The sequence below is a fragment of the Capricornis sumatraensis genome, chromosome 9 (genome assembly GCF_032405125.1).
Source record: "Capricornis sumatraensis isolate serow.1 chromosome 9, serow.2, whole genome shotgun sequence".
In the NCBI taxonomy this organism is placed as follows: domain Eukaryota; kingdom Metazoa; phylum Chordata; class Mammalia; order Artiodactyla; family Bovidae; genus Capricornis; species Capricornis sumatraensis.
Genome location: NC_091077.1, coordinates 68082362 through 68095930, shown reverse-complemented (window position 1 = coordinate 68095930; position 13569 = coordinate 68082362). Strand labels below are relative to the sequence as shown.

The following is a 13569-nucleotide window of genomic DNA, read 5'->3' as shown; positions in this document are numbered from 1 at the left end:
TTCCAAGAAACAAATGTCTTATAATTTCATGGTTGCAGTCACCAAATGCAGTGATTTTGGAGCCTATGAAAATAAAGTCTGACACTGTTTCCATTGTTTCCCCAACTACTTGCCATGAAGTGATTGGACCAGATGCCATGATCTTCATTTTTTGAACACTGAGTTTTAAGCCAGCTTTTTCACTCTCCTCTATCACTTTCATCAACAGGTTCTTTAGTTTCTCTTCGCTTTCTGCCATAAGGGTGGTGTTGTCTGCATATCTGAGGTTATTGATATTTCTCCTGGCCATCTTGATTCCAGCTTGTGCTTCATCCAGCCCAGCATTTCACATGATGTACTGTGCATGTAAGTTAAATAAGCAGGGTGACAATATACAGCCTTGAAGTACTCCTTTCCCAATTTTGAATGATTTTAATTTTTTCATGTTGAGTTTTTATAAATAGTATTAAAGTTTGCCAATCTATGGGATGCTAATGGAAAAGACAGTATGTAATTGCTTGCTTCTCAGTTTTCTTGAGAGATTAAGTTTTTTGAAAGTTGGTAATTCAGGACTTCTCTTGTGGTTCAATGATTAAGACTTTGTGCTTTCAATGCAGGGGCCTGGGTTTGATCCCTGGTCAGGGAACAAAACACCATGTGCCCCAACTAAGAGTTTGCCTGCTGCAACTAAAGATCCTGCATGCCCCAATGAAGACCCAGTGCAGTCAGATAAGTAAGTATTTTTAAAAATTTGATAATTCTAAGTAGTTAGACTATAAAGTTAATATGGAAAACATATTTGTATGCAAGTAAGAAGAAGATATAAGGAATAAAAATGCATTTTATTAAGGAAAAAGAAAATAATTTGTTCTGATGCTAGTTATTTCTAAATATGTAAGAAGAGACAGATTATTATAAGTATAGAAAACTGTAGGTTTGAGAGGAAAAATGAAACTTTAAGGATTTTATGTTTGGGCAGAACTAAGGTTAGAATTAATTTAATTGGGCAAATGAATTTTAATATTAAAGGTAAAATGGTACAAAACCTAAAGTTGGTTTCTCTCTATTAAGAGGGGTAAGTTTTCTTAAGAATACTGATTTACTTTTTGTAACAGATTGTTAATTTTCTTTGTATTTTAAGTAATTTTGTATAACTTTCTGTATTTGCCTTTGAAATATTTTATTGTTTCTTGGTTAAATGAATAAGTATTGTTTCACAGTGAGCTGTGATGCCACCTGACCAAGTGCTTTTTTAAAGCCTTTTGATATTTTTGGCAAACTTGCCACAGATCAAATTCTACTTGAAGTTCATTTGACCTTTAGCTTACTTTGAGATTTTCCAAAAGGTCCTGAAACACCTAAGGGAATTGTTTTCTCTCTTTATCAGAGATAAAAATATTAAACTAACTAGGCTTATATCATCTGTTAAACTGCATGGGAAGCATCTCAAAGGGATGGTGATAAACATCCTTAGGCTATATTGTAGGGGGAAATGTTTTAGATAGTCTAGAAATTATTGGAATTCCTAAGAATCTGATATGTCATAGTCAAATGTTATCAATCTTAATTCCGATTATTATCTTAAAATGTTCTGTCACAGCAGTAAGGAAGTTTCTTTGTCAATTGCATCACAATTGGATCTTTAACCATGTCTTTAAAAATCTTTGTTGTTCATAGACAGTTATTGTTTGATCCTGATGCCTTTGCAAAAATGCTTCATTTTCAAGAAAATTCACAGAAAAGATTTTTGACATGTGCAGGCTTTTAAAAGCTTCATAAAACTGTTAACAAAGATCAAGAATTAGTTATGTAGGACTGAGTGAACTGATAAACATGGTTATAGATTTTATGATTTTTCTTGGTCTGAAATATTAGTTTTTAATCTGTTTTCCAGATATAAGGAAAACTTTCCCCTTAAACTAATTATGACTTACAGCAATTTGCTTGTGATACCTTTGTAAGCAAAATTGAAACATGTGTCTTTCCTTTCTGCCTGATCCCTCCAAAATTGTAAACCCTTAGGTTGCTAGCAGACTTATGAAGTAAATGAGGAAGTCCACCTCCTGACAGTTGCAGGAATCTGAAGACACTTTGGAACTCTGAGAAGAGAGAAATTAATTCAGATCTTTAGGTATCACAGATGGGATCTGATGACATGTCCTTGAGATGACTTCTCACCTTGAGAAAGAAGCTTTTTAAAAATTCAATCTGAGATTCTTTATAAAAAGTTCCACCTAAACCAATTTTTAAAAGGATCGTATGATCAATTACACTTATATAAGTAACCAGGCCAAGTTTACTGAAAGTAGACTTATTTTTGCAAACAAATTACTCTTAATTTGTTTATATTTGATAGCAGTCACATAATTTTAGAGAGAAAAATTACACATATGGATATTAAATTCTAGTATTGTTAATTTAGCTCTGCATTTACTGCCCAAGACTCACTTCTGAGATAGACCCCTGTTGTTAGGTTACATTATTGTAAAGTTTAATTGAATTATTAAAAGGACACTCTATGTTTGTTTCTGAAGCTTGTTACTGTATATTCGATGCCCCATGACCTATAACCAGAAGATTATGCATTTTGGAAAGGCATCATTCAAAGGACTGTCTCCAACCTACATCAAAGGACTCTTGCCAGATAATCTTGATTAGCTCGTGCACAGAACAAATGAAAGAAATTGACTTTTGGATTTGTATTTTCCACTTGGAAAGAGTTCTTGCACTGGAATCCTTAGACTCCCCTTAAAACAAAGTTCACAGGAGAAACTTCACTCCCACCAAGACAAAGAGAAGACAACATCAGAAGTGGACAGCTATCCCTAGATTCCCGATCTGACCTGTATGATTAGTTATAGCACTTTCAGCATAATAGTTACATTCAATAATAATATCATATTATATATTTATAATTATAAAAATATGGATATAATTACATATTATAATTATTTTTGATAATTTCTTGGACTTTTTCATAAATCCATGTTTTTCTATCATGGCGTAAATCTTACACAGAGTTTAAAAATTAATCTAATTGTTAGCCTTATGATCAGTTACCTACAGCTAGTTCTTCGGTTATCTTGGTGGATTTCTCCTCTCCTCAGGTCTAATTGGATGACCCTTAGGAAATTTATTCCAGAAGAAAGCTATAGTTCTGTTTGAGCAACTATGGATATTACTAGATTGGACTCCCTCACTTGGCCAATCAATGGTGCTTTCTCTGTCCATGGCTATAATATGAATTTTCTTTTAAAGTTACTCAAGCTCAATAATAACAAACAGAATTTTAGTCAGCAAATAGAACTTCTTGATTATTCGGAGGGATCCTTCTTCAGTTACAGGGTGGATTTATATGACTCCCACCAGATTATTTAAATCATTTAAGTTTAAAAGCTCCCTTACATTGGGAACAGTTAAACTAAGGATAATCAGCCTAATAACACTAGGGAATTAGGCTGGATGCCTTGTGAATGATACAAGTATTTCATTACCTTTAAGATAGTGATTTGTACAGGACAGATTGAGTCAGATGAGCTGGTAATATACTGGATCACACCTAATGGAAACTCTTAGCCTAAATATTTACATATGACCGTATTAATGCTACTAGCTATGTTACTTGCATTTGACCTCTTTTACTGTGATTTCCTGCATTACTAAATGTGTGACTAAGCCTCTGATAAAAATGAAGACTAAGCAACTTAAACATATATATTTATTTAAGAGCTATACATGTATATATTTATTTATGAACTCAAGATTGTAATAGTGTAGCTTTACACATGGGAAGAAGCAACACAGGGGATTTTGCTTGGACCAAAACAGATTTGAAAGACATGTGGTCCAAAGACTTTTGGCTACTATTAGCAGTGCCTAGGACATGGAACAACAGACTGGTTCCAAATATGAAAAGAAGTATGTCAAGGTTGTATACTGTCACCCTGCTTATTTAACTTATATGCAAAGTACATCATGAGAAACTCTGGGCTGGATGAGGCACAAGCTGGACTCAAGATTGCCAGGAGAAATATCAATAACCTCAGATATGCAGATGACATCACCCTTATGGCAGAAAGTGAAGAGGAACTAAAAAGCCTCTTGATGAAAGTGAAAGAGGAGAGTGAAAAAGTTGCCTTAAAGCTCAACATTCAGAAAACGAAGATCATGGCATCTGGTCCCATCACTTCATGGGAAATCGATGGGTAAACAGTGGAAACAGAGTCAGACTTCATTTTTGGGAGGCTCCAAAATCACTGCAGATGGTGATTGCAGCCATGAAATTAAAAGATGCTTACTCCTTGGAAGGAAGTTATGACCAACCTAGATAGCATATTGAAAAGCAGAGATATTACTTTGCCAGCAAAGGTCCATTTAGTCAAGGCTATGGTTTTTCCAGTAGTCATGTATGGAAGTGAGAGTTGGTCTGTGAAGAAAGCTGAGCGCCGAAGAATTGATGTTTTTAAACTGTGGTGTTGGAGAAAACTCTTGAGAATCCCTTGGTTGCAAGGAGATCCAACCAGTCCATTCTAAGGGATTTCAGTCCTAGGTGTTCTTTGGAAGGACTGATGCTAAATCTGAAACTCCAGTACTTTGGCCATCTCATGCAAACAGAAGACTCATTGGAAAAGACTCTGATGCTGGGAGGGATTGAAGGCAGGAGGAGAAGGGAATGACCCAGGATGAGATGGCTGGATAGCATCACCGACTCAATGAACGTGAGTTTGAGTGAACTCCGGGAGTTGGTGATGATCAGGGAGGCCTGGCATGCTGCAATTCATGGGGTTGCAAAGAATCGGACATGACTGAGTGACTGAACTGAACTGAGTCCAATAAGAGCATACTGAAGATCATCAAAATACTGGCCTGACTGAGAAAAAGGTATTCTTTACACTGTGGGATAAAGTGGCCATGAACTGCCTCCTAAATCATGACTGAATTTTTAACCATGAGGGGGCACTGGCAGCTAAGGAGTGTCCCTTGCTATCTATTCTGTAAGAATTAAGTCACTAGCCACTGTAGTCACCGATACTCAATATACCCTGAAAGGAATTTAGTGCAGGATCCAAATGAAGAACTCTGTGCTCTGGGAAAACTGGTCAAACAGGCCTTCAGATAGATGTTTACTGGAGAAAATTTTATGAATCCAAGTTTCATCTTTTTATACTTAGAAAAACCCTAAAGGCATTAATTGAGGTATTTGTTTCTTGTACCTATTGGGGACCTTCTATTGAGATATTTGATTGTACTTCTCCAAAATCACAATAAGGTTATCTCTTCAACCCCCTTGGGTGTGGTTCATCAGAGCTATCTGAGAGGCAGTCTCCTGAGCCATAAGTGAAACTCACAACTCTCAGTTCTTAGCTCAGTGGACATTTGATAATTTGACTAAGGCTGGGGACTCGCCATTGTGATCACAAAGGAAGAAGTACCCTCCTCTTACCAGAAAGCCAGGTGACTCATCTTCAAGGCTAAGGATAAGTGTACCTTTGCCGTGGGAAGTCTGGTCTTTGATCTGGCATTCCCTGCTAAGCCTTCCTCTCATTTCCTTCATCTTTGCTCCCTTTTCTTCTCTGTTTGGACTCTAAGTGTAGGAAAGGAGCTGGCTAAGTAGGGACTGTTTCAGAGGACAGCTTTGCTTGTGTGTTGGAAGGGACAGAGCTCTCAGTCACCTGGAGCAGACAGAGAGTTGAAGCATTTGCAAATGTGCTCTTATATCCAGCAGGCAGGCTTATGTGATTCACCCTGTAAGGGTGAAAGAAGTTGCAATCTGAGAATTAAGACTTGTTCTGATACCATCTGATTGAGGGCCACACCAAGCAGTCTGCTTTCTCTTTCCTTCAGGCCAATACCATCATGCATCCTTGGGTAGCCATCCTGGGCCTCCTACTCCTGCCTGGTAAGTGAATAGGTGGACTGTGCTTTGGAACCCCAAGGATTTAGGGAGTGGTGTAGGGGGTGTGTGAGCATGGTGGAGGGTTGCTTTGTCGAAGGTAATGGGATAGAGCTTAAATTCTAAGAATTATAAAATCTATGGGTAGGTGAATAAGGCATGCTATAGTACAGTACAGCTTATGCTGCCATTTGTTTAAATTAAAAAAAAATAGTAGGTAGATGGCTGTGTATGCATGAACTACTCAAGTGTATGTAAGAAAGAGTAATCGTGAACAAGGCTGGGAAGAAGAAATGGGGATGGGTGGGAAGGAGACAAGTCCTTTATTGTACCATTTTGCACTTTTTGATATTTTTAACCATGAGTAACTGTTTCTTTTAAGAAGAAAATATTTTAACTTCCCTGGTTTTCCAGTGGTTAAAACTTTGTTTCCAATGCAGGAAGCACAAATTCTATCCCTGGTTGGGGAACTAAGACTCACATGCGGTACCATGTGGCTAAAATTTTTTTTTAATCAATAAACAAAAAATTTAATATTTAATAAACAAAATTATTTAATTTATCTCATATTTTAACATTCTATGAGATAGGGGAAATTTTTAGGAATAGACAAAAACCTAAATTAAAAAAAAATCTCTAGAATAGAAATATGAAGAAAAGTACAGTTTTAAATTATATTCTGTAACAAATTTCTATAATCAGCATAAATTACATTTATAATTCAAAAATGATATTAAGAAAAATTAAATATAATGAAAATTCTGGTAATAAAAGCTAGACTTATTTTATATAACAATGAGTGTTTTATTCCCAGAGCATTTCCCAGACTTACAGCCCAGTTCTAACTATGACTGGTTGTTGAATCTCAGATTTTTTTAAGGACCACTCAGACTTCATTTGGCAATACAGTTTTTTAAACCACTGCTGCAGGAGAGAGTTTTCCTGCCTGTTTGTTTTTAAGAGGTAATGTTTAATATTTGATTGAATATTATTCATTTTTTTGGTTTCACCTAGCTAACTGGAGAGTGCTCCATTTCAGGACAGTCATCAACTCACACGAGAAGGGATCCTTGCTTGAATTTTTATTTTAATAGATCTTAAATCCAGTGATGGGCTTCCCAGGTGGCTCAGTGGTAAAGGATCCACATATCAATGCAGGAAACATGGGTTTGATCCCAGAGTCAGGAAGATCCCCTGGAGAAGGAAATGGCAACCCACTCCAGAATTTCTTGCCTGGAAAATTCCATGAACAGAGGAGTCTGGTGGGCTACAGTCCGTGGGGTGGAAAAGAGTCTAATACAACTTAGCAAATAACAAAAACAGCAAAGCCCATTATAAGCCTCAGTTCCTTCTGAGAGTATTATAAACCCTTTTTTCTAAAAACTCATTTCTAAAGAGTTTACTAGGCTTCTGCCTTCTAGCCAATGATGCTGTAGGTAGGATATTAGCTGTTTTTTCTTTAACTTAGAGAAGATTTGTGAGGTGAAATTTTTTGCATAGCCATTTAAAAAATTGCAATAAAATTGAAAATGAAAATTTTAAATGCAACACAGTTTTAAAATCAGATTTCAACTGAGACAGTGATTAAATCTAGGGGAGAGGAAAAGCCACCTGTATGTATTAACATTTAGTAAGCAGATACCTGTCAAACACAGGATAAAATGCACACACACTGATGCATTGCTGGAGTGTCATTTGTTTCAAACCTTTTGGAGAGGAATTTGAATCATTTTCACCAAAAGACTGAACATATTTCTGCCCTTTATCCTGATACTTTCTCTCATAAATCTGTCCTATTGGGAGGTAATCCTGAATACAAAAAGACATTTATATGATGTTTCATCCTAAAATATATCTGGTTAATAATAATACTGCTAAAGAATATGTTTACAAGAAAAATGCATATATTAAATTTACAAACTCAAGATACAGTTAGATAATTTCAAACAGCATAAGCTATATAAAGAATAAAATGAAAATACAATTAAAGTTAAAATTTTGAGACCTCATGCTCTGGTTTCTCTTTATTTACAGCTGGTGTAACCTCTTACCATCGAGTGACTGGAGTGGCGGGTCGGAGTGTCACTCTACCCTGCTACTATAATGGAGAAGTCACAAGCATGTGTTGGGGCCGAGGGTCATGTCCTTGGTTCAATTGCGGAACTGACATCATCTGGACTGATGGATACAGAGTCACCTATCGGAGGGATGGACGTTATCAGCTAAATGGCAATATTCCTGGAAGGGATGTGTCTTTGACCATAAACAACGCTGCCGTGTCTGACACTGGCTTGTATTGTTGCCGAATTGAGGTGAGAGGGTGGTTCAATGACATAAAAACCACCCTAGAGTTGAAAGTCAATCCAGGTGAGCTTATCTTCCTACTTTTTGATCACTTCCTGTGGGTTCACAGAGATGTTTTCTGTTTGATATTAATTTTCGTTTCCTAGTAGGGAAAGAAAAGTTTCCTATGATCTTGTTTTGTAATAACTCTTCAACTGAATATCTTGTATTTGTGTAGCTGCTGCTGCTGCTCTAAGTCGCTTCACGCGTATCTGACTCTGTGCGACCCTGTGGACAGCAGCCCACCAGGCTCCCCCGTCCCTGGTATTCTCCAGCCAAGAACACTGGAGTAGATTGCCATTTCTTCTCCAATGCATGAAAGTGAAAAGTGAAAGCGAAGTTGCTCAGTTGTGTCTGACTCTTAACGACCCCATGGACTGCAGCCCACCAGGTTCCTCCATCCATAGGATTTTCCAGGCAAGAGTACTGGAGTCGGGTGCCATTGCCTTCTCCCTGTTTTTGTGTAAAGTACTAAGACTAACCTTAATTCAATACCATAGGCTAGAGGATCTTCCCAGTCAGCAAACTGTCTCCTGAAGCAGTGCTTCAGGAACAGTAGTTGGGTCGTGAAAAAGCATTCACTGTTCCATACTGAGATATAGTGAGTATTTTTATGGAGCTGAACTTCTTCTTCTTGAAAATCTGACCTTTTCTCTGAGGTCATTTCTTCGGAGAATTTTCAAATGTTCTTTCTTAACATTTTAAGACTCATAGAGAGTTTCACACATATAAAACAGGTAATAAAAGGTCCTGTCAAATAGATGTATTATTTGGTTTTGACAATTGTCAACTCAATTTTGTTGCATATACATTGAAAGAGTCTATATAGTTTCATCCCCTCCCTCTACCCTTGGATTTTTTGAAGCAGAATTCACACCATATCATGGGTCAGCTGGTAAAGAATCAGCCTGCAATGCAGGAGACCTGGGTTCGATCCGTGAGTTGGGAAGATCCCCTGGAGAAGGGAATGGCTACCCTGTTCAGTATTATGGCCTGGAGAATCCCATGAACTCTATAGTCCATGGCGTCACAAAGAGTTGCACACAACTGAGTGGCTTTCACTTTTACTCACATCATATCACTAAATTGCTTGTTTAAAAATTAAAATTACCCTATTGCAATATGAGAACATTTTCATCTCAATAACTGTTCACTTTTGTTTTTTAAGAATTTTGTGAAATCCAAAAGTCTAGGAAGTTTATGTGTTTCTATCTTGATGTAGACATTTTAATTTTTCTTACCACTTTGTGAAAGGAGCAGGTTCTAAAGGATTTCCTGGTTTCTGGCGCTCTTTCATAGTGAGTATTCTCCCACTAAAGTTTCTAATGAAAACAGAACCCAATATTCAGAGCCTTTATAAGCTAGGTCTCTTTTTTAGTTTAAATGAAATTGATATTTCAATTTCATAATTTTTCCTAATTTCATCAAGAACACTTAGCCCATTTGATGAAGGCAAGTAAAATCAGGTCAATTCTGATGCAGAAAATAGCTGATTCTGGGAAAACATCTAGGAGGCAATTTAAGAAAGCCAAAAGATGCTGGAGCTATACACATGTGGCATGAGGCTGTGTGTGGAGAAGAGATTATTTTTGGAGTTGTGAAATTATATGATTGGTCTGGAGGAAGAAAGAAATGAATAGGGGACATTTATGGTGCTTATAAATTCTTTAATAGATGAATATTTGTAAAGCCACTGCTCTGTCCAGTGGGAAACAGGTTCATAAGAGCCAAAGTGACTCTCTGCCTCCAACCTGATACTTTACTTAAGTTTTCTTGCACTTTTCACAGAATGAGCTTACTTTCAACCTCTCTTAGGGCTCTTCCTCAGCAGCTTTTCCTAGGCTTAGTGTCCTAGCTTCTTCCCTGGGAAATATTTACTCCTGAGCAAGACACATTAGTGGAACAAGCTGATTAAAGTTCCTCCTTGCTATACTCCTTTGATCAGATGTTATTCTTGCTTCCTCTTTTTCTTAGGTTTCATTTCAAACTGAAGGGAGGGGATTGAGACTGCACTGTTCTTCAGCATCTTTAATTACACTGTTAGACCCAGGTCAGCAAACTGTAGCCATAGAACCAGATCAGATTATAAAAGAAGCTCACCAACAGTTTTTATTTTTTTTTAATGAATAAAGGTTTATTAGAACACAGCCCCATCCATTCATGTATATACTATCTATGACTGTTTTCAGGGCTTCCCAGGTAGCATATGGCATCTGTGTTATCCAGCGTATGTTAATGATGTGAATTAATCCACATTTAGGATGCAGATATGTTGGGAGGGTACCCTTAGAAGTGACAGAAGTGAATGCTATTTATTTGGTCAATATTGTGGTTCTTGGGAACTAGTATTTGGGTTCTAGTCATGTACTGCTGAGAGGACAAAGACAGCTTCAGGCTCTAGACACTTTTTCCTCCCTCACAGATGTTTATGAAGATATGTGAATCTGATATGTATGACTAGTCTTTACAAAGTGCTTCAACACAAATCCCATGTGTCATCTTTTAATAGCAACACCTCCCGAAATATCATCCTTTAAATGCCACTGTTGCCTTGTTGTGACCATGTGTTCACTCCCTCCTCAGTCACAGATTCTAGTTGACCAGTGACAAGAACTTGGAGTTCCTGGGAGATAAGTGCTGAGTTCTGCCAGGGACAGTCTCCTTGGTTGTGTTGGTGCACAGGCCCAGCACGAGTCTCTTGTTTCCTGCTGCTTGATGAATCCCTGCTTTCATGTTGATTTCTAGCTCCACCTACAACAACAACGACCACCACCACTACTACTACAACAACAACCACCACCACTACTCCAACAACCACCACTACAAGAAGGACAACTCCCACCACTACTCGGAGAACAACCACCACTACAAGAAGGACAACTCCCACCACTACTCGGAGTACAACCACCACTACAAGAAGGACAACTCCCACCACTACTCGGAGAACAACCACCACTACTCCAACAACCACCACTACAAGAAGGACAACTCCCACCACTACTCAGAGAACAACCACCACTACTCCAACAACCACCACCACTACTCCAAGAACAACCACTACAAGAAGGACAACTCCCACCACTACTCCTAGAACAACCACTACAAGAAAGACAACTACCACCACTACTCCAAGAAGCACTACCACCACCACCACCACTCCAAGAACAACCACCACTACAAGAAAGACAACCGTTACTACTACTCCAAGAACCACTACCACCACCACCACTACTCCAAGATCAACCAGCACTATGACTCCAACAACCACCACCACAACCTCCACTACTCCAAGAACAACGACCACTACAAGAAAGACAACCATTACTACTACTCCAAGAACCACTACCACCACTACCACTACTCCAAGAACAACCACCACTACAAGAAAGACTACCATTACTACTACTACTCCAAGAACGACCACCACTACTCCAACAACCACCACTACTACCCCCAAAACAACAACCACCATGACTCCAACAACCACCTCCACAACCTCCACTACTCCAAGAACAACCACCACTGCAAGAAAGACAACCGTTACTACTACTCCAAGAATGACTACCACAACTCCAACAACCACCACTACTACTCCCAAAACAACAACCACCACGACTCCAACAACCACCACCACAACCTCCACTACTCCAAGAACAACCACCACTGCAAGAAAGACAACCGTTACTACTACTCCAAGAATGACTACCACTACTCCAACAACCACCACTACTACTCCCAAAACAACAACCACCACGACTCCAACAACCACCACCACAACCTCCACTACTCCAAGAACAACCACCACTGCAAGAAAGACAACCATTACTACTACTCCAAGAATGACTAACACTACTCCAACAACCACCACTATTACCCTCAAAACAACCACCACAACTCCAAAAACCACCTCCACAACCTCCACTACTCCAAGAACAACCACCACTACAAGAAAGACAACCATTATTACTACTCCAAGAACCACTACCACCACCACCACTACTCCAAGAACAACCACCACTACAAGAAACATAACCATTACTACTACTCCAAGAACGACTACCACTACTCCAACAACCATGGCTACTAGCCCCAAAACAACAACCACCATGATTCCAAGAACCACAACCATCACCTCCACTACTCCAAGATCAACCACCACTACAAGAAAGACAACCGTTACTACTACTCCAAGAATGACTACCACCACTACCACTACTCCAAGAACAACCACCACTACAAGAAAGATAACCATTACTACTGCTCCAAGAATGACTACCACTACTCCAACAACCACCACTACTACCCCCAAAACAACAACCACCATGACTCCAACAACCACCACCACCACCTCCACTACTCCAGAAATAACTACTACAAAAAAGACAACCTTTACTACCACCCCAAGAATGACTACCACTATTCCAACAACCACCACTACTACCCCCAAAACAACAACCACCATGACTCCATCAACCCCCACCACCACTACTCCAAGGACAACCACCACTGCAAGAAGGACAATCATTACAACTACTCCAGCAATGACTACCACTATTGCAACAACCATGACTAGTACCCCCAAAACAACCACCACAACTCCAACAACCACAACCACCACCACGACTACTCCAAGAACAACCAAAACTACAAGAAAGACAACCATTACTACTCCTTCAACAATGACTACCACTATTTCAACAACCACCGCTGCTACCCCAAAAACAACACCCACCGCAATTCCAACAACCACCACCACCACTACTCCAACCACGATGGTCACCACTGCTCCAACAATCACCACCACTGCTGTGCCAACAACAATCAGCACCACTGTTCCAACCATGACAGTCCCCACTGCTCCAGTGACAGCGAGGTCCTCTACTTCTGCTCTTCCAATGCCAGCACCCACAAAAGACCTCCAGCCAGGTAAGCAAAAGTACTTCTAAACGCAGAAGTTTTTAAAGTAAGGATACACACCATCCAGAGCACAGTGTTAAGGCAGATGTACAATGTAGTGAAGGGAGTCTTAACAGGTTTCCAAACCTGGCTTCACAGAATCTGTGAACCACGTGTACCTTCTTATATTCATCTTTTGTATCTTAAAGCATTTTCAGAGTAAGAGGGATCGATGGCTTTTATTAGATTCTCAAAGGAATCATTAATAGCAAAAAGAGAAAAAAAAGAAAAGCCAGACCACTGCTTGCGGACATCTTAGAAGGATGGTGCATTCGGCCCAGTTTAACATAGAATTATGAGGAAAAAAATAAGGGTGCCAGAACAGGGCCAAGTGAATGAGATTCTGTCTTACAAGGAGCTCTGAATCAGTTCAGTTCAGTTCAGTTCAGTTGCTCAGT

The 13569-nt window shown here is 38.9% G+C and overlaps 1 protein-coding gene across 1 annotated transcript in view; it reads left to right on the top strand.

Annotated features, from left to right (window-relative positions):
- Nucleotides 1-12894: 12894 nt before the first annotated feature.
- The window catches only part of LOC138086338 (homeobox protein 2-like), a 31052-nt gene continuing 30377 nt past the window's right edge, over nt 12895-13569 (top strand). Inside the window, exon 1 of the mRNA XM_068981122.1 lies at nt 12895-13141. Coding sequence (XP_068837223.1) covers nt 12895-13141 — 247 coding nt within the window. The remainder of the gene's footprint in view (nt 13142-13569) is intronic.